We start from the raw sequence: 20,478 nt of genomic DNA, 5'->3' as shown, positions 1-20,478 counted from the left end.
CAGAGAAGTCTCACAGTTACTACGCATGACATATAACCCAATATAAGCGACCATACCAAAATAAATTCTCAATAATTAACCCAATCCTACTAACTAAACTGGCACTAACTTTAAGACCCATCGCCTCCCTTACCAGTGGCTTTTAGCGCATTCACTTCACCCTACTCCTCCCTCATCTCTTTGTTCCTCATCTTTACTGAGCTACTGATATTTTATATTCCTGTGTCTTTTACCATGAGTTTCCAACTACTTAATCATTTGCTTCAGTTCCAAACTGTGTTACATTTTATTCCCAACATTTTGGTTTGCGCTTATCTCTAACCAAGAATTACTTCTACAAATAATTATAACATTACTTGAATCCTTTTGGGATATGCAAACGGAAATCAGAAATACCTACATCATCAACCAAGGACCAACGTATTTTCATACCAGACATGAGAAACTTGGAATCAAAAAACACACCCTGAAATTAATTGCCGTTTCCAACCATTTCCTCTCGAAACAAGTAATGTTAATTCATTATATGTTTGTCCCAGCTTTAATATCTTAAAAGATTGCAAAATTTCCATCACCAACCACAACACGTTACTTTAAATAACTGTTTAAACTGTATTAGGACTGTATTTCTCAGGGAGGAACTTCTATTTATTTATTAACGTTTAAAAAAATAGTTTGATACTGCTTTGCACTCATCAAGGACTTAAAAACTTTGTATAACATCTCTACTCCTCTGCCTTTAAGAAGTTTCTCCTACTGCAAATTTCCCTTATTGGCATATTTTCATTTTATTTCATTTCTTTTTTGCACTTGGTTCTTATACTTTTATGCTTATTTTTTATATCTATTTTTTATCCTCCTATATTTAATAACTTTGTATTTCTTATACCTTTATTATTTATTATTACTCTATACTCCTTATATTTTTTATATTTATGTCCCATACTCCTTTGTATTTTTATCCTCTTATTACACTTCTGTTTATTCTCTATCTTATTCACTTAAAAAATCTTTCTATATTGTAACCTTTATAATTTATCCCCTCACATTTATTATCTCATTATAGTATTATTCCTAAAAATTTATATTTCATTTAAGTCCTGTTATAATTTCAAATACCTCTTCTAAAACATACCGACATAGCATAAATCGCCTATTTCAAGTAAACCCCTTCCATAGCTGTAACCCATTAATACACATGATTAAATAAGCATCTTCTTTCAATTCACTTACCCTATGTTCTTCCCAAGAGTTCAATCACACATATTGTACAACATATATTTAACCCACCATGGCAGATATACTACACACATACCTTCATTACATAATAAAACTATACTCCTCCTATATCACAGAGATCAATTTAATTCCCCCACCCCCAAACAGCTTCAATATTTAATATCTCACAGCACAATTATTTCACTCCTAATGTAATTATTGCTAGACGTTGCATCCCTATTATGTTACCTAGCATTTTCTTTCCTCTTCTCATGAGAAGCATTAGGCTTCAGAATACTATGGTATAAAGATTTTTGACTTACCCTACACCCCTAATTGATGTATCACCCTTATTGAATAAATCTCTATGTATATTAGTATATATTTTTATAGTCATTTTCTTACTTTATTGATACTCTGCATAAGCTCCAAAACAATTTGTTGAACTTTGCATAATCCCGATAAGTTTCCTCTTAAAGAATCGATATTATTCTTTTAATATATATATATGGGGGAGATAAAAGAATAATGATCACCTTTTTTTAAAATCACCTTTTTCTTCACCATATTCCCTCTGCTTCACTTTTTTTGTTTTCAAGTAAGATCTTTGACTTACTTGTTGTTTCATCAAATGCTTCTGCATGCAAAATCCGATCCCGCATTTTTCTAATTCCTACCCTCTGATGAGAAGGAAAGTATTTCTTCGAAACTCCGCGGATTAAGGACTATCCATTTATCTAGTGTTTCCTTTTCAGATTAAATATGTTTTTAACTCATTTCCAAGTGTTTTTTTAACATATTTTATTAACTGTTTGCTCATATATATATATATATATATATTTCAGGTTAATATTTTTTGGAGATAAATCAACTGACGAAGTTTTGAAGAGGTTAATGCAAGAGTGCTCAATACCAAAGTAGGGTAAGACATCCTGTTTATTAGTTTTACATAAACATATTTATGTCGCTACACATTCATGAGAATGTTTCAGTCAGCCAGCTTCAAATAATTAGGCGATATTGCTTATATAAAACTTTAATCCGTAATGATTACAGACTAAACTATAAGCAATCTCGTCTGAACAGGTCTTTAGTTACTTGTAGCTGATTGACTAAAACATGCTCATGAACGTGCAGCAACATATTAATGCTTATGTAAAACAAATAAAAAATGTATCTCTATTGCAATTGTAAACTTTTTAGACGTCGGATTATGTAGGTGCTTCATCTGCGATAGGTTAAATTTAGTTTGTTTTTTTTTCCCGGGAATTTAAGCTGCATTCTTTATTTTTATTTTTACATTTTTTTTTACTCAAACCTTCTTTAGATTATATATATATTGCTATCCTGTACTTTAAAGAACCCCAACATCTATTAAACTGTAGAAGAGAAATAGCAAACAACTATGTTCACAGAATAAAATTTACTAGCGATACAAAATAAATTTAAAACTAACAAAAACAATAGAAAATAAACAAATAAATAAATTAAATAAACATGAATATACATAAACTATCATATATATATATATATATATATATATATATATATATATATATATATATATATATACACACACATATATATATATACATATATAAACTAACATAAAAAACTAACCTAGATTTAAAACAGGTCAGGAAACAAGATATCCAGGCTAAAACAGAGCACACACAAAGGAACAGGTCAACCAGAGGTCAAATGGTCCTTTGTCCGGTAAGTGCATGTTCATGGGCTGATAGGAAGGGCGCGGTGGATACTAGAAAGCTGATTGGCTAACAAAAATCTCAATAGAAGGTGCGTATATAAAAACGACAGACAACCACAAAATTTGCGCATAAGCATGAGGAGTCCTAGAGTGGATGAAACGCGGAATATTCAGTGTAGCTTAATCGCCATATATATTTTATAACTTACTATATATATATATATATATATATATATATATATATATATATATATATATATATATATATATATATATATATAAGCTTCTGAAAGAAACAAAAATTAATAAAAAATAATCATAAAAAATGTGAATCATTGTTTTTTTTATTTATTTTAAAACTGCTTCCAGAAACACAAATACATATTTTGTTTTCGTGATATATTTCAAACAATTAGTCCTTGCGCAATCACTAACGCAACAAACATACACTTCTAAAAAAATGAATAAATTGTTGCTGGTAGATTCCGAATTGTGATCCTTTAATATGGCATCGAAAACAGCCAAACGTCTAAATGCTTTTTTTCAGTTCAAATTCATTGCAAACTGACTACATATTGATTTCCTTGTCAGCAGGCAAATTGATCAATTGATATTGATTTGATGAATGTTCTTTTATGACTTGCTCAAGTTGATTAGATCGAAAATAACTCGCATTGAACAGTTAGCTTTTGAGTCTTGATTGAATAGCAAGGTTACAGATCCATTTTGTGGTTTGATAATATTGGTTTTATTTTTCATTGCATTGAGTTTACTTTTATGTGGTACAGAAGGAACAGACATTGGTGACTGTATTAATGGTGATGTGTCAGCCATTACAGGTATTGCGATGATTGGTTACATTTGTTCTTGCAGAATCGACAAAATAAGATTCACAAAGGAACCGCTCTCATTTGAACCGGGAATCCGTCCAGTACAAAGAGAGATATGCAAATTGTGGTACCGTCGGGATTAAAAATGACTGCATATCAGGACGTTTTTTTATTTTTATTTTTTGCGAGAGACAGAACGCAAACTTGTTAACACGATTGAATGTAATTGTGATTTTGTGAAGAAGAAGAATACAATTTGTTGACTGCGTGGGCAATGAAAGACGAACGAGGAAAATTCTTGAACCCTTTTTTTTTTGTCTTCAGTTCAATTGAGACTGCATGATTAAAGATTTGTTTCTTTTTTGTAAAAGTCATAATTGTTAAAAATAACTCGCTGCCTACATCTCTTTATCCTCCTATTTATTATGAATTCTTTCTATTGCAGCTCTATTAGAATAACTGGTACTTGTATAGTTTAATCAAGACATTAAAAACTGAAAATACCGAAAAACGTTTATATTATATGTATCCGTTATGGAATGAAGTTCTCTGGAAAAAAATTTCACTTAATTTTATCAAGTAGTTTTTTTTTTTTTTTACAGCGAAAAAACAATTTGTTATGATACCGAGCAAAATGTTCGATTTTTAGGAAGAAAAGCTAGTATTAAAGATGGGGAGAGAGTGTCAGTGCTTTAAATTCAGTTATCTCTCCGTGGCATGTTCAAAAAATCCAAAGATGTCTACCTTCAATGCACTGTCATAAAAAAGTGTTTTTCCGCTGTAAAAAAAAAAAAAAAAAAAAAGATCTCGATTAAATTAAGTGAAAAAATTTTTTTTCGGAGATCTTCGGTCCAAAACGAACACATACAATATAACCTTTTTTCGATATTTTCATCTTTTAAATGTGTTGATTAAACTGTACAAGTGGCCAATAAATTTAATAGATCAAAATCTGCCCATTTCTCTACTGGTCAATCTTTGTTGACGCCTGCCTGTAAATCTTTTTTTTATTCGTTCCTCCAAGAAATGAATCGATTGTAAGGAATTTCGCTTGGTGTTGCCTTTATTTTTCTTACAAAATGCCTGGATTCAATTACCCAACCAAGACAATTTCATACCTTATTTCCCAGGTTGAAATGAGGTTTGCTAAATATTGGCCTCGTTAGAACCAAGATCAAAGATGATATGATGTTATAGCAATAGTAGCTATGTTGGCTTGTATTTGTTTGTAATGAAAAAGTGTCATTTTCCCATTCTCTTTGATGTTGAGTGGAGGTATATTCTCTCAGATATACTGGGATCTGTCAGTGTAAAGCCACGCATGTTTCAGTGGAGATAGATTGCTAAAACAATAATAAGTATTTTGGCCTGCATATTAGTAAACAAGCAGTCACCATTCTATTCTATTTGATTCTGAGTAGAGGTAAATGCTTTCAAATATACTGGGATCTATTAAGTTGTGTTTCGCCACAGACGTTTCGGTGATGAATATTGAAGTAGTGTTTGTTCAGTTATGTATAAATAAGTGTGATTTCTTCAAAAGAAAAGCATTACTGTTTCTAAAGGATGGATGCAGGTGTTTTGGACCAAGTAGGGAATATGTACCCCGACTGACTTAACTGTAAAGTAAAAAAAAAAAGGACACCTTTCCCTCGACTTATATTGTGACAATAAAACTTTAAAAAGCAAACTTTGAATTGCTTTATTTTTAAAAATAATTAAAAAAAAAAAAAACTTATATCGCGATAAGAAAACTTTTTAAAACAAACTTGGAATTGTTTTTTTACTCGTGGCCAAGATTGAGCTATATATTTTTTATTTTCCTGAAATGTACAAAAACACAATAGAAAAAAAAAAATTAGGCACAAGACCATTCAAAAATTGGGGAGAGGGGGTCTATGATCATCCTCGTCACTGTACGTTTGGTTGGTCTCTATGCTAGTCCTAGCTAGGCTTATCATTCATCACAATATCGCAAACACACTGGGGGGGGGTCGTCCTACTGAAAGATTCCCAAATCATATCTTTTGTTTTTGTAAAGTGCGTTTAGATACTTACATAAGTTTTTTACAAAATATTTTGTGGGGAAGCGGATTATCGCTACATTAAAAACCGACGTAAGAATTTAAAATTCAGAACATTGAGATGAATCGCCCTAAACTGTTTCTTAAATCAATGTTTAGGTGTGTGATTTCTGTTTTGATCTTTTTCTCCTTACTTATCTTGTATTTAACCTTGCCCTTGTGGGGAGGTAATCAAATAGCAAAGTTTGTTTTTTAAATAAAAAATAAACGTTATAAAAACATTTCTAAAGAAAATTTGTATTGTATTAGTGATTATTATGTTATTTTGATAAAATTGCCTCGGTCTAGGATTTCTTTGTTGACCACTGACAGAAAAGATCAACGTCCTGATAATAATCTATAATATTAATAAAATACATGATTTATTTTGAAATGTTTTTGTAACGTTTAGTTTTTTGCCCTTGTGAGGAAATAAGCAAATAGCAATTTTTTTTTATGGAAAATAAAAGTTATAGAAAAATTTGCATGTTGTGATACTACTATACATCTTTATAACAATAAAAGTTATAAGAAAATAATGTAATTTTTAAATCTCACTTGTTTCTTCTCAACTGAATGCTGACAGGAGATCAGTGTCCTAAATTCTCAATTCTAACATCGGTTTTTAATATAGAGAAAATTGTGTTCCCCACAAAATATTTTCTAAAAGGTCACATAAATATATAAATGCACTCTTGAGAAAAATCAATTTTGGCCGCAAGTGAATAATATAAACCGTTTTATTATTATTTAATAAAAAAGCAATCCAAAGTTTGGTTTAAAAAGTTTTATTGCCGCAATGTAATAATATAACTCAATTTTATTATTATTTTAAAATATATCACTGCAAAGTTTGGTTTAAGAAAGTTTTATTGTTGCAACATAATATAACTCAATTTTATTATTATTTTAAAATATGTCACTGCAAAGTTTGGTTTAAGAAAGTTTTATTGTTGCAACATAATATAACTCATTTTGTTATTATTTTTAAAATATATTTATCAGTACAAAGTTTAGTTTAGAAAAGTTTTCTTGTTGCGGTATTTGTTTACAAAACCAATGTGTGCGAACTACGAATGTAAAGGTCAAACCGGTGTGAAGTGAACGGTATTCTTTTTTCTTTCTTCACAGTGAAGTTGGTCTGAGTACATGTTCCTTACTGGATCTGTTATCTTATATCTATTTTAGCATATCTGAATTTTATTTTGAGAAGATGGCTTATACCCGCTTTGTTTCATTTTATATTAGTAGAAATTCTCAAAAATCAAAGGTAGATGCATGAATAGTCAAATATTCAATTAGAGTTCACGTTTTTCTCTCAAACGCTAAGTTAGTAAAGAAGCTAGGAATATTAATTTTCCTCTCACTTATTAACTAGTTACATAATAGTAGATATTTATTTTGATCTCTTTGTCTCAATAGATTTGAGAACAAAAATTTATTTAATTCATTGGAGTACTTAACTAAATGCTGATGAGATACCATAACAGGAAGATGCACCATTCCTCATGCGAGTCAATGTATAAACGCGTCAAGTGAATCTTATTTGGGCTTTGAATAATATGTTATTTTGAATATTTGATCAGAGTTTATTTGTAGAGTGAAGAATCCTTGTGTCAGGTTGTCCTGACAAACCCTTGTACAGAGAGACTGAAGCCACTAGGGGATGGTGTCTAGTATGAGATTCAAACTCTCCAGTAATATGGCATTTGTTGTGTACAATATTTTCTTTAAAAATGTTACTTTTTTCAATTTTTTCTTTCATGATTGAGTTAACTTCTGAACAATACAAATGGTAGATAAACGAAAAAAAAACTATTGTCTTTTAAAAAAGTTTTTCTACGTAGATCTTTTTGTTGTGTAGCACTCCAAATATAACTCTGATGAAATTTCTTTGGCTGATAACTAAGATTTTGTTTAAATCTGGTTTCTTCTACTTCTTAAAGTGTTTGATATGCTAGCATGTGTTGGATGACCTTTAGAAGTCAGTAAATCTAAGCTAGCCTTTAAGAGCCACATTACACATCCATCACACAAAATTATTTAGTCTGATGGAGTATCCAGTTTAATGTGTTGCTGTTTGTGACACTCAAGGACAGTGTCTAGTTGGCATCCAACTTCTGTCTCTCAAGTTCTTTAATAGTTATGCATAAATAAATGTAATTTCTTAGAAAGAGAAGAGCTACACGTTTTTAACAAAGGTAGATGTTTGATATGTGTTTTAACATATGAGTGGCTAAATTTGATTTTGGAGTAAAAGAATAGGGTCCATCATTAGTGTATCTCAAGATATGCACACGTAACATCACTAGAAGAAATCTTTTTTGGTTTGTAAATCTTATGTTATTGTGAATATTAAATCAGGGTTTACTTGTAGGCTGAATTATTCTCATGTCAAGGTGTTCCGACAAACCCTTGTATAGAGAGATTGAAGATACTTTAGGCTAGTAGTGTCTAGTAATTCAATCTATTTTGTTTTAATTTTCTTACCATTTTGTTTCTATTGTGGATGGTGCATTATACCGGATGCCAGATATTCACCTACTATTTTAGTCACTCCAACCGAGATATCTTTTTAAGATTCTGTGCATGTTTGCATGTGAATTTTCAGATTAGAACTCTGTGAAAACCCAAATCCACAAACTTTACAATGGTAGGGATTTTTTCACTTTTATTTTCAATAGAAGTTCACAGAAATCAAGGAGCCTCTTCTTGGAGAAAATACTTGATCTCTATATGAGATATATCGGTATTACAGTGTTCCATTAAATTCTCCTGTACCTTTTAAATGTTGAGTTAGCAAAAAGTGGCAAACATTTCCTCTCCCTAATTAACCAGCTAATCCTGTTATAATATATCATTTTAGTGGTTTCTTGATCATACCAGATTCTAAAACAATCCATCTAGTCTGGTAGGGTATCCAGCTTAATGCTTATCTTTTTTTTTATTTATTTCATTTAGTTTCAAAACATCAACTCTTGGAGCTAACACTTTATTTCATTTAGATTTGGATTTATATCCAAGGGCTTTTGTAAGAATAGACATTGTTCTTTTTATGGTTGCTAACTGTATTTCATTACAACTTGGCCTTCCAGGCATTGTTTCCAAGTATTAAGTTTTTTTGTGCCTGCGCATGTGTACATGTAAATGAGATTTCCTAACGAAAGAAGAGCCACATACTTCGCAGGAAAATGGCCGCTCACCTGTATGGATTCGCATGTGTTCATTGATATGGGATTTTGTTGAAAACGACGAGCCACATACTTTACAAGAGAATGGTTTCTCTCCAGTATGTGTTTGCATATGGATGGCCAAGTGTGACTTCCGAGTTGTTGAATATCCACATATCTCACAAGAATAAGGCTTCTCCCCAGCGTGTGTTTTCCTATGCTCAATCAACAGCGACTGAGTACTAAATGAAGATTTACATGTTTTACAAGAATATGACTTGTCACCCGTGTGCCGTTCCATGTGTGCAACTAAACTTGATTTCTGAGTGCACGAATATCCACATGCATTGCAAGAATATGGTTTTTCTCCAGTGTGTTTCCGAACGTGCACAATCAAATGTGAATATTGGGTGAAAGAATATCCACATACCTCACAAGAATATGGCTTTTCGCCAGAATGTGTTCGCATATGCGCAAATAAATGTGACTTCATTGAAAACGAAGAGGCACATACTCCGCAAGAAAATGGTTTTTCTCCAGTGTGTTTTCCAATGTGCACATCCAAAGCTGATTTCCGGATGAACGAAGATCCGCAGATATGACATGAGTATGGTTTCTCCCCTGTGTGTTGCCGCATATGCACAACAAGATTTGATTTGATTGAAAATGACGACAAACACATTTCACAACGATATGGCTTTTCTCCTGTATGTGTGCGAATATGTTTGATAAGATTTGATTTACTTGTGAAAGAAACGTCACATAGTTTACAACTATGTCGTTTACCATTTCGATGTGCATAAACGTGTTCTTCCATGGTTGATTCAGGAGTAAAAGGCATCTCAAAGACATGGCAAGGATCTGTCATTTCTTCACTTTGTTCCTCCATTATCCAGTGTTAAGTTACTTAAAAATGATAAATAACATTTGTCATTTGAATATGATTTTGTCTAGATTTCAAAAGCTTTTTTTATAGACATGAATCTAGTGACTTATCTGATTTCTTTATTTTATCATAAACATAATCAGAAATATTTAACCACCTACAGATGTTATTCTTGAATTTAAGTCAGTTTACAAGAACATTCTAATATTCAGCATGTTTCTTTTCTTCCAACGTTTGTGAAACTTTGTTTAAAAGCGAAATCCAGAGACAATATTTTCAAAATAGAATTTGCTTTTGTTTTCATGAAGAAATATATGATTTTATTGCAAATCATATATAAGATAGGGATCCATATCGATTCATAAATGGTTTTCATCAAACAATATCTGTAAATAAAAAATAATGAAATTAAAATTGTATCATTTACATGTAGACATTAACATATTTGTTTATTATTATTATTATTATTATTATTATTATTAAACTGAACATTTTGCATTTCAACTTACCAATATATTTCTGTGCATCTTATTCATCCATCCATATAATAATAATAAATAAGAAAGAATACATCAAACTGAAGATTTTGCCACCCCAGAAGACCACAGAGTGAAGATTTAAGAAACAGAAAAACGAAGCAAATATGCAGAACTTGTCAGAGAACTGAAAGGAATATGAAAACTGAAGAAAATCAACATAATACGAATAACTGTAGAAGCATTCAGAATAGTCCCAAACAACTTGGAAAAAAGACTAAGGGAATTCAGATCCAAGGAGAAAACTCAGAATATGCAATGGACAGTAATACTGAAAACTGCTGAAATCTTAAGGAAGACTCAATTGCAGAATTTAATCTACATGAATGAGAAATGCTAATCAGTCATATAGAAAATGCATCAGAAGTAAAACAAAAATGCAACAAGAAAACTAAAACTTCAAAATTATAATTAAATATATCATTACCCCTAGCCCCCGCTCCGAAAAATGTAGTGCCAGTCAAAGAGTCAATGAGGATGGAAAAACCAAGGAGTGAAAGATGAGACTTTAATGAGGCTTAGTTGCCCAAATTCCAATGAAAACTAATGGCCATTACTAACAGGAAGTCAATGGTAAACTACTATTGCAATAACACAAATTCATTTGCAAAGGATATCAAAATAGGTGAAGAATACTGGTAATCTTAAGGAGACTTATCCCCCAGACTTCAGGGAATACCACTGGTTTTGTCAGTGAGCAACCTCTAATGATACTTCTAGTGAGTACAAATAATAACAATAAAACTAAATAAAATAAAGTCAGAAATGAGTTTAGAAAAGTTTTAGCAGTTTTTTATTATTCAGACAGGTTGATGTTAATTGTTTGCAAATAGAATCTGAAGCATAATCTATAAATATAAAAGCGAAAATGTATGTATGTATGTATGTATGTATGTATGTATGTGTGTTTGCTTTTTCTGTGTGTCTACAAAAGGCTTTTTTCAGAAATGCGGTTGCTCGCTTCACAAGTTTTTAAAACTTTTTATATCACATATAAATCGTAATATCTCACAGTAAACAACAGAGCTCGCCTGTCTATTTAATTTGCTCGATTTCGGGAAGATAAATATTCAACATTTGTTGCTCGCCGCATGTGGGTTGTATCTTGGGGGGGAAAAAAAGCGTTCAGCAGTAAATGAAATCCCGCAGTCACCTCATTAACTCATTAAAATGGGCACCTGCTAAATCCAAGTAATTAAATAAATTCAAATGTGTTTCCGTTAGCATGTTGCGGTGGGGCAATGGTTAACGTCACAGGTCTTTTTTTTCACACTTGAATTTACAACTTTGCCTCAAGGGTTCGCGTTCGATCCTCATACTTACTTTTTTTTTACCCCCCCCCCTCCCCGGAGTTTCCACACACACCTCCAAACACCTGGGCAACGCCGGGTACCCCTTGCTAGTCCTAAATAAAATTAAGTTCTAATAAGAGCTGAATTTCTTCAGAGTAATGATAGTTTTTCTTCTTACATTAATCGAATCTGAGAAATTCAAAATTAAGGTAAAAAAAGAAATTAATGTGTTAGTATTAATACTGAAGTGACTTTGTTAATGTTACTAAACTGCTATCCATTTATTCAATGGAACTGGGATGTGGAATAAAGCATCCTACACATACAACAGAATTGGCCTTGTTGGCTAGCAAAAAAGAATAAGCAGAATTTCTATAATTGCTGATGAGATAGAGGAAAAAATTAGGTGCTAATGCAGAGAGTGATCCGTGCTATTTTTTAAATCGTATTTCCACACTTAATTAATGTTTTATGATATGTTTTTTATTCAATTGTACGGTTAAAGTACAGAATTGGTACAAAACACCCTCCCCTCCCCATGTTAAGAATGGCTTTTTAAATAATAACGTTATCATTTCAGCACGGATCACTCTCTGCATGAGTACCAAAAATTATTTTATTTGATTAAAAAGATTAATACCTTTAGCTACTCCCCCCTCAAAAAAACCCCATCCTACTATGTATTCAGAATTACATGTGAAAACACTGAAAAACAACTTAAAATAAATAAAAAAGTTTTGCAGATTTGGAATATGTTTTCATATTGAGTATTATTCTCGTTTCGTCCAATGCAACCTCCGACCTTCTCCAGGTGTATCTTATCAAACTTTTGAATCTTTCTGTTAAACTCAGGAATCTGCAGAGAATTTTGAACAGAACCTTTTATTTAATGGCGTAGGATGCTTTCATCGTATCAGCCATGACTGGGTAGAAATTTGCAATTGTACTTTTCATGTATTTTTTCACTAGATTAAAAAAAAAATTAATGCGTTTATTATATCTACTGACCTTTATTAAATTCTGAAAAATTCATTAAAATCAGTTGATTTCGTGAATTTTGGTGATTTTTTGAGTAAAGGCAGAAGTCAAACTGTTTTTTACATTTTAAGGATCGGCCATTCATTTTGCAGGTATCTAATATCCAGAATAATCTGATTCTGTGAGTCTGTATTTTACCGGTAAAAGATCAATTAACACACTCAAATCTTTAACATCGTTACTGTTGTTTTTATATGATGAATTTAATTTTCTTTCTTTTATTTTTCAGGCATCCAAATAGAATGAAAAACAAAACAATTTACCAATTTTAAATTGTTTTTTCAAATCGCATTCCATATGCATTTCAATTTTTTTTAAAAACATACTTTTATTTAAAAGCAAAGGACATTTATTATTAGAATACATTATATATATATATATATATATATATATATATATATATAATATATATATATATATATATACTATTATATAAAAGTCACTTTCCATGTGTGGGTGTATGTATATGAGTTCCTTCCTCATAGGTACTGAAACAGCTGAACCTATCTTTTGCAAATTTAACACAAAGGTAATTTATTTGGCAGTGTTGTTAAATATGTTTTGTACAGAAATTCATCTGATTAGATGTGCATCGATCAAGAAAAATAAAACAGTAAAAAATAAAAATAATCTTCTTAGTGACATACAATATGGTTTCCATTCTGCTAGATCTACAGCAGATGTGCTTACAATTATATTGCATAGAATTAGTGAATCTCTTGATAGAGGTTTCCTTTCTAGGGCAATTGCTCTTGACATATCAAAGGCTTTTGATAGGGCATGGCATAAAGCTCTACTTCACAAAATATTTAGCTATGGTATAGCTGGAAATGTCTTCTCAATTATTAAATCATTTCTCTCTGATAGGTTAATAAGAGTAGTGGTTGATAGGCAGAAATCAGAAGTTCCTAGTATTAATGCTGGAGTCCCTCAGGAGTACATCCTGGGTCCAACTCTTCCTGATCTACATCAATGATCTTCCAAATCACATCCTTAGATCATTTGCAGACATGTATGCTGATGACACTACGATCTATGGCAGCACATCAAAGGCCGTAAACAACCAAGTTCTCTGATTTTCTCTCCTCTGATTTTGAGCATGTGGTACAATAGGGGGAAAAAGTAGCTGGTTACTTTTAATGCATCTAAAACCAAGCTTCTATCTTTACATCATCAACACTCTGATCCTCATCTGGCATCAATTGAAATGAATGGCTCTCGTCTTGGAGCGGCTCCATGTTTTGACAAGCTTCTGGGCTTGATGTTTACTCCTGATCTGAAATGGAACACATACATCAAATCCATTGCTAAGGTCGCTGGAAAAATGGTAGGATCCTTCTATTGATCCAATAAATATCTACTGCTGATGCAATTCTCTACCTATATAAGAGCCAGGTATGTCCAAAAAATGGAGTATTGTTGCCACATCTGAGCAGGAGCTGCTAGAAAGGTCTTATCCTGCCTTGATAGAGTTCAAAATAGACTTAGTAGCCTACTGGGGGATGCCCTTTTCTCTTCCCTGCAACCTCTTTCTCACAGAAGAGATGTTGCAAGCCTGTCTCTTCTTTATCATTATTTTCATGGCAAGTGCTCGTCTGAGCTCCAATCTAGTGTCCCACCTCACCAAACATTCACAAGAAACACCCATCTAGCTGAAAACACTATTAATAGTTTCCTCCATTCTTTACCTGTGCCTAGACCTAAATGTGGATTCCATGAACAAAGCTTCTGTCTTAGAACTGCACATCTGTGGAAGTCTCTTCCATTTGCCTGCTTTCCAGCTGACTACAATATATTCGTCTTCAAGTCTAATGTAAACAAGTTCTTGATGAGTCGTTCCCCTTAAGCAATCCAATTTACCAAATTTACACTTCTAATGATTGCTATTATATTATCTCTTTGACTACTATACACTCTGTAACCCTTATCCTCGAGTGGCCTCTGGGCCTTGATAAGTGGTGATTCCTTTGTAAGAAAAAAAAGAAAGAATATGGAAAATCGGTAACTACATTGCCCGAAAACTGCTAATAAATATTAGTGTTTGTATAACACAAATGTCACAAATACGTAGGTAAATGAAAATGTTTTTGTTATTTTTTTTTTAATAACTTTGCAACTTTAGTTTCTATGAAATAAATTTTTGCTTAATCACGTTGATTTAACCCAGCAGTATATTTTACAAGAAATAGTATTAAAAAAAGTTATATTGCTTAATATTCAAAAAACTACCTATTTCCATACAATGAGTAGGTCACTAATAATGTAGGTAAACGATCATTTTTATTTTATCAATTTTGCAACTGTATTTTCTATAAAATAATTTTGTGCTAAAAATGCAAATACATCCCAAATATTGGAGATAAAGCAAAATTTTACTTTATTATTTTTTTAAAAATAATTTCGCAACTGTATTTTCTATAAAATAAATTTGTGTTTATTGTAGGTAAACCAAAATATTTGTTTAAAAAAATAATTTTGCAACTGTATTTTCTATAAAATAAATTTGTGTTTATTGTAGGTAAATCAAAATATTTGTTTAAAAAAATAATTTTGCAACTGTATTTTCTATAAAATAAATTTGTGTTTATTGTAGGTAAACCAAAATATTTGTTTAAAAAAATAATTTTGCAACTGTATTTTCTATAAAATAAATTTGTGTTTATTGTAGGTAAATCAAAATATTTGTTTAAAAAAATAATTTTGCAACTGTATTTTCTATAAAATAGTTTTGTGCTTATGCACATAGATTACTCCCCTACATCAGTCATTTTGGTACAAAATAGTCATAAAAAAATAATAATGCTCACGAAACAATTATATTGATTAATAATTGAAAAACTACTTATTTGCAGACGATTGCAATGAGGTATTTTTTGTAATCATATTATTTTCCCATAAAAATCATAAGTAGTTCGGTGTATTAAATTTATAGTAACGATGTATAAGGTTAAAAATAAAAAAAATACCAAAAAAATTCTATCCATATTGTTTTGAAGTAAAATAATTGTGTTTTTTTTATTCCAAATGTGTTTCTCTTTCCTTCTCTCTCTCTCTCACTCTTTCTCTATGTAGGTATCAGTGTATCTGCCTCTCAGCATGCCTCCCTATAAGTCTATCTTACTTTGTGTATGTTGATGTGTCTGTGTGTAGATGTTTACGAAATATGTTGTTCACCCGCTGGTATTGCAAACCTCGAATATCGTGATTATGTCTTTGTCTTAATTTGCATAAAACACTAAGTTGTAATGACAACAGTAGAAAAAGTTAATTAATATTGTGGGGAGAAGGAAAATGAAACAGAAAAGAAACCGGCTGTTTATTGGCCATGTTTTTTCTAACAACTAATGTGTTCGTTTATTCAATAAGGTATCTATTCTCGAATAAGTGGGTTGAGAGGTAGCAACCAATGAAAAGGGATGGAAATGTGTAAGGGAGAAATCATTATTTTGTGAAAGGCAAATGAAAAGTTAATGCTTTGTACAGAAGTTTATAATCCAATTAAGAAGGGTAACTGGAGGACATATGAATGCGTATATATTTCCCGGGTGTAGACTGGTGAAAGGACTGTAGAAAGAGAGAATTGCTAATTCTGCTACACAAACGCTTGGTTGCCTCATTGGTGTTTCACAATTCTAGTTCCACATAATAGAATCAGCTTGTTCTTCAACTCTCTTGAAAACTTAAAAAATAGAATTTTGGCCATTAACCCCCCCCCCCCGCCGAATCATCAAAGAAGTCGCGATCAAGTGAGCTGGCCAATTCCTTCAAAATAGAAGCAGTCCTGCTGATGAAACCCCCCAAGATCTGCATAAGAACCATTCTTTTTTCGGGAAAAATCAGTAATATCTTGAAATATTTTGTCAATAATATCATTGACATCTAGATATTCCTTTTTTAACACCAGGAGTGCCTGCTAATAATTCGCATTGACAAAACTCGAGTGATTAATCAAGAGCAGAGGTCTTCAGGATAGAGAGCATTTTAAAAAATTCAATTTTTTTGCATATTTTGCCATGCCTGCAGCACAATTCTCAAATCTAGACAAGAAAATTATAGAAGCTCATTCTATTGTTTTCTATTTCACTATTTCTGAATGTGGGTCCCATAATCTGGACCTGAGGAAGTCTGACTGAAAACAATAAAGAAGTTCTATTTGTAGAAGATACAGACATATAGGGAAGTGAAGGTTGCTCCAAACAAATAACCACTGGCCTCTGGCAGATATAAATGGGAAGAGAGATCTTCTAATTCCTTTTGAATAGCCAGTTGAGAACTTAACGAATCAGACTCCATCTGCTCTCTTTCCTCATCTAAGACCCAGGAAATCTATGGTTTACAGATGAAAATCTCGATTTCATTTATGTACGCCAAAATTTTTTGGTGGAATATACAAAATGTAGCAGGAGTAATTTCTACACCATGGGACAATCGAAGCCTTCCCTTAATTTTCATTTTCAGAATGGATATTCTGGTCAGGTGCTGCTCCCTGGAAGCCACCACAGTTTATGTATTAGAGGTTTTCATGACTTGTAACGAAAGTGAAACTTTTGTCACTTGTTTGTTGTTGATAATGCCGTTTGATGTTCCGTTAGGAATTTGAGTTGACCGTTATGTAATTTTATCACAAACTGTTGCAAAAAGAAAATAGTTTCACTGTAGCTGGCCTGAAGCGAGGTTGAGGTTGCGAAAGAATTACTTCCTTCATGACCCTTTTCTCAGGTCTCTTCTTAACTACTAGTAACAAAACGATAGTAACTCTCCACTAGTGAGAAAGGTTTTTATAACAAAACGAACCCTCCTCTATTAGTATAAATATTCACCAAGCTATTATTTGACTTTAGACGTTATAAGAACCTCCTCGCCCCAGCAGTTACACTTGGTAAGTTAGCTCATTATTTACCACACTTAAGACAAAATCTCCAGTGGGACATGCATTTTTTTTTATACTTGAATGGTTATAACTCCAGTTCTAATGGACCGATTAAAACAAATCTGAAGACCTTTTTCCTTGTTTTTTTTTTTTTTTTTTTTTTTTCAATGCTCTTTTCATTAATATTTAAATTGAGTTTATTGGATGTAAAGAAAAAAAAATGGTCTGGTATTGCTACTAAAATATACCGGAAGTTGGGAGCCATTATTGCAATATAATGATTTCAGATTTATGTTAATGTTGTAACTATTTATTGTAACCTATATGTTGAAAACAAAACAAAAAACAAAACAAAAAGCACACACATTTATCTTCAAGTATAAGCTGGGATAAATTTTAGTGTTTGTGCATTTATTGAATCGTTCTATTTTTAAATAGAATTTTCTATTTTTAAAATCTCGGTACTTGAACCGTGTTGAAATAATAGCGTCATTATTTAGAAAGCTATGCTTAACATGGAGAGAGGATTTAAAAAAAAAAATTTTTTTTTTAGTTTGAACTCATTTTCCCAAACTTAACGTATTTAAAACAGAGCACGCCGTCATTTGTCTGTCAAATATAGCGATAAACACTGTATGATTTCGAAACAATTACATGTGAGAAAACCGCTAAAATCTTTTCCAGATAGGTAGAAGAGTAACTTATCTTGCCTTTGATAACATTTATTTGTTATATATTTTTCAAATATATGTGTATAGTAAAAAAAACCCGAAAATTAATATTTTTTTCAGTTACCTATGATGACGCAATCAAAATTTTTATTAGATTGAAATTTAAAATAAAATTAAAAAAAAAAAACTCATGTAAATATTTAAATAAAAAAAAATCATCTTCTTCAAATATTAAAATTATTAAAAAAAAAAATTAAATATTTAAAATCTTACCTTCAACTGGAGAAATTAGAATGTGAAACAAGCAAAAGCAAAAATCGAGATTATGTTTTTTTTGTTTTATGTTCAAAACAAAATTTGCTCGTGTTGGGATTTCTTAATCAATCGTCACAATTTCTTTCTTTTGTTTATCCACAAATAATAAAAGACAAAAAGATCACTGGACGAATAAAAAAAAAATTCCACCTTTTTAATGTGAAAGTACTCATTTCACACAAAAAAAACTTCACGTCAATATGAAACGGTGTCAAGCATTGAAACGTTCCTTGTGTGAAAGAGGTCCGTTCATTAGTTACAAGTTATGGAAACGTGTGGTAAGTTGCTATCAAGTTTTAGAAATTATTTATTAATTTTCCAGACTGAAATAATTAAGGGTGAATATGAATTACACAAAGATTCAAACCAAATAATCGGACGATAAAAATCTCATATTTGGAATTTTACATATAAAAAAATACAAACGTAGGGATTCCGAGTGGCACAAACATTCGAAATTCGAACTACTTGGCCTTCGGGTCAAGATCAAAGTGTAGTATCTATTCTTCAGATGCTGCAGTGCTGCACTGCTGCAGTGCTGCGCTGCACTGCTGCAGTGCACTTCAAGTTCTTGTTCTCTGTCAGTGGAGGAGAAATCCTCCACGACTGAGACAATTTTTATTTTTGTTCCTTTTCTCCACATTAAAAAAACGACCCTGGTGTCTAACTCTGTCCCGTGGGGAGACATTGTAAATAGGAACAACTAAGTTATGTTACATCTGTTTCTTTTTGACTTCCGCTTTCTATTTAAAAAAGCCAATCTGCCAAACCTTAAAAAGGCCAAATTTTTAAAAGCAATACAGTGGCTTCGATTGTCGTACGTTTAGTCTAATAAAAATGATAAAAAACATAATAAAAATGAAATTCTTTCGGGGTTTATTTCAGTCTTAGGGTCTAATAATGTTTTTTATATAAAAAAAAGTAAATAGTTTTATAATTTTTTGTCTGTCAAATCATTTATGCCGCTAAAAACTACACATTTGCATTTAAAACTATACATAGAAATAGTCAAAGAGAGGCGACTGTTGGCACTTATGCATGATGGTGACATGAGGTAAATGTTTGTATTTTAGTTTCAAGAACCGCCGACAGATATCGCTTATAAGGGGTCGATAACTTATCGACCCCTTAACTCTTCCTTTTCTAAAAGTTAGTGCAAACTAAATTATATTTTTATATTTTTTTTACAATCTTTCTGTACAAAAAATAAAAAAGCAAATTATTCTTAAACTTCTATATATTTTTCATGTTTTTTAAATTATATTTTGCTACATTTTTATTCAACCTTACCGAAAAAAAAAACAATTCTAAAAACAATCTATGTTTCATTAACCTCTGGTGAGTACTCGCTTTTCCCTCTTCTTGCTTATCACACCCCAGTCATTTCCTTTAGTTGCAGCTACAAATAAAAAATAAATAAATGAATAAATAATAATAATAGTAACTAATAATAATCATAGGAATAATAATAATTAATAATAATAATAATAATAATAATAATAATAATAATAATAATAATAATAATTAATAGTAATAATAATAATAATAATAATAATTAGTAATAATAATAATAATAATAATAATTAATAATAATAATTAGTAATAATAATAATGGACGCACAACAGGTTAGCATAAAACCCTCACAATTTATGGAGACAAGTGTCAAGGGATGGTTTTTGATAACAGAAGCTCAATTCCATCTCAGACACATTACGAGCGATGATACTAAGTTCTATACGGTTATCAGCACATTGCCGCCTGATGTGGTAACAAATATACCTCCAGCAATTCTGCAGTCCCTAAACTATGCGAAGTTAAAGGAGTCTGTGCTGTCTGCATATGAAAAGACCAGACCTGAACTCCTGAAGAAGTTGATGAAG

The 20,478-nt window shown here is 31.4% G+C and overlaps 2 protein-coding genes across 2 annotated transcripts in view; both read right to left on the bottom strand.

The window, feature by feature from the left end:
• The window catches only part of LOC145242818 (uncharacterized), a 230,279-nt gene that overhangs the window by 175,960 nt on the left and 33,841 nt on the right, over positions 1-20,478 (bottom strand). The window lies entirely within an intron of this gene.
• On the bottom strand, positions 6,960-18,877 carry LOC145242370 (uncharacterized). The gene is made up of 2 exons (XM_080105376.1): positions 18,556-18,877; positions 6,960-10,261 (listed from the first exon to the last, which is right to left on the bottom strand). Exon 2 carries the CDS (start codon positions 9,876-9,878, stop codon positions 8,931-8,933), a length of 948 nt encoding a protein of 315 aa, XP_079961502.1. The 5' UTR covers positions 9,879-10,261; positions 18,556-18,877; the 3' UTR covers positions 6,960-8,930.

Source organism: Euprymna scolopes, chromosome 21 (assembly GCF_053919585.1).
Source record: "Euprymna scolopes isolate OS-2025 chromosome 21, ASM5391958v1, whole genome shotgun sequence".
In the NCBI taxonomy this organism is placed as follows: domain Eukaryota; kingdom Metazoa; phylum Mollusca; class Cephalopoda; order Sepiida; family Sepiolidae; genus Euprymna; species Euprymna scolopes.
The sequence above is the reverse complement of the archived record's forward strand: the minus strand, read 5'-3'. Positions and strand labels throughout refer to the sequence as shown.

Excerpts from the sequence above, each read along its gene's own strand:
- LOC145242370 (XM_080105376.1), bottom strand. The coding sequence starts at position 9,878 with ATGGAGGAACAAAGTGAAGAAATGACAGATCCTTGCCATGTCTTTGAG.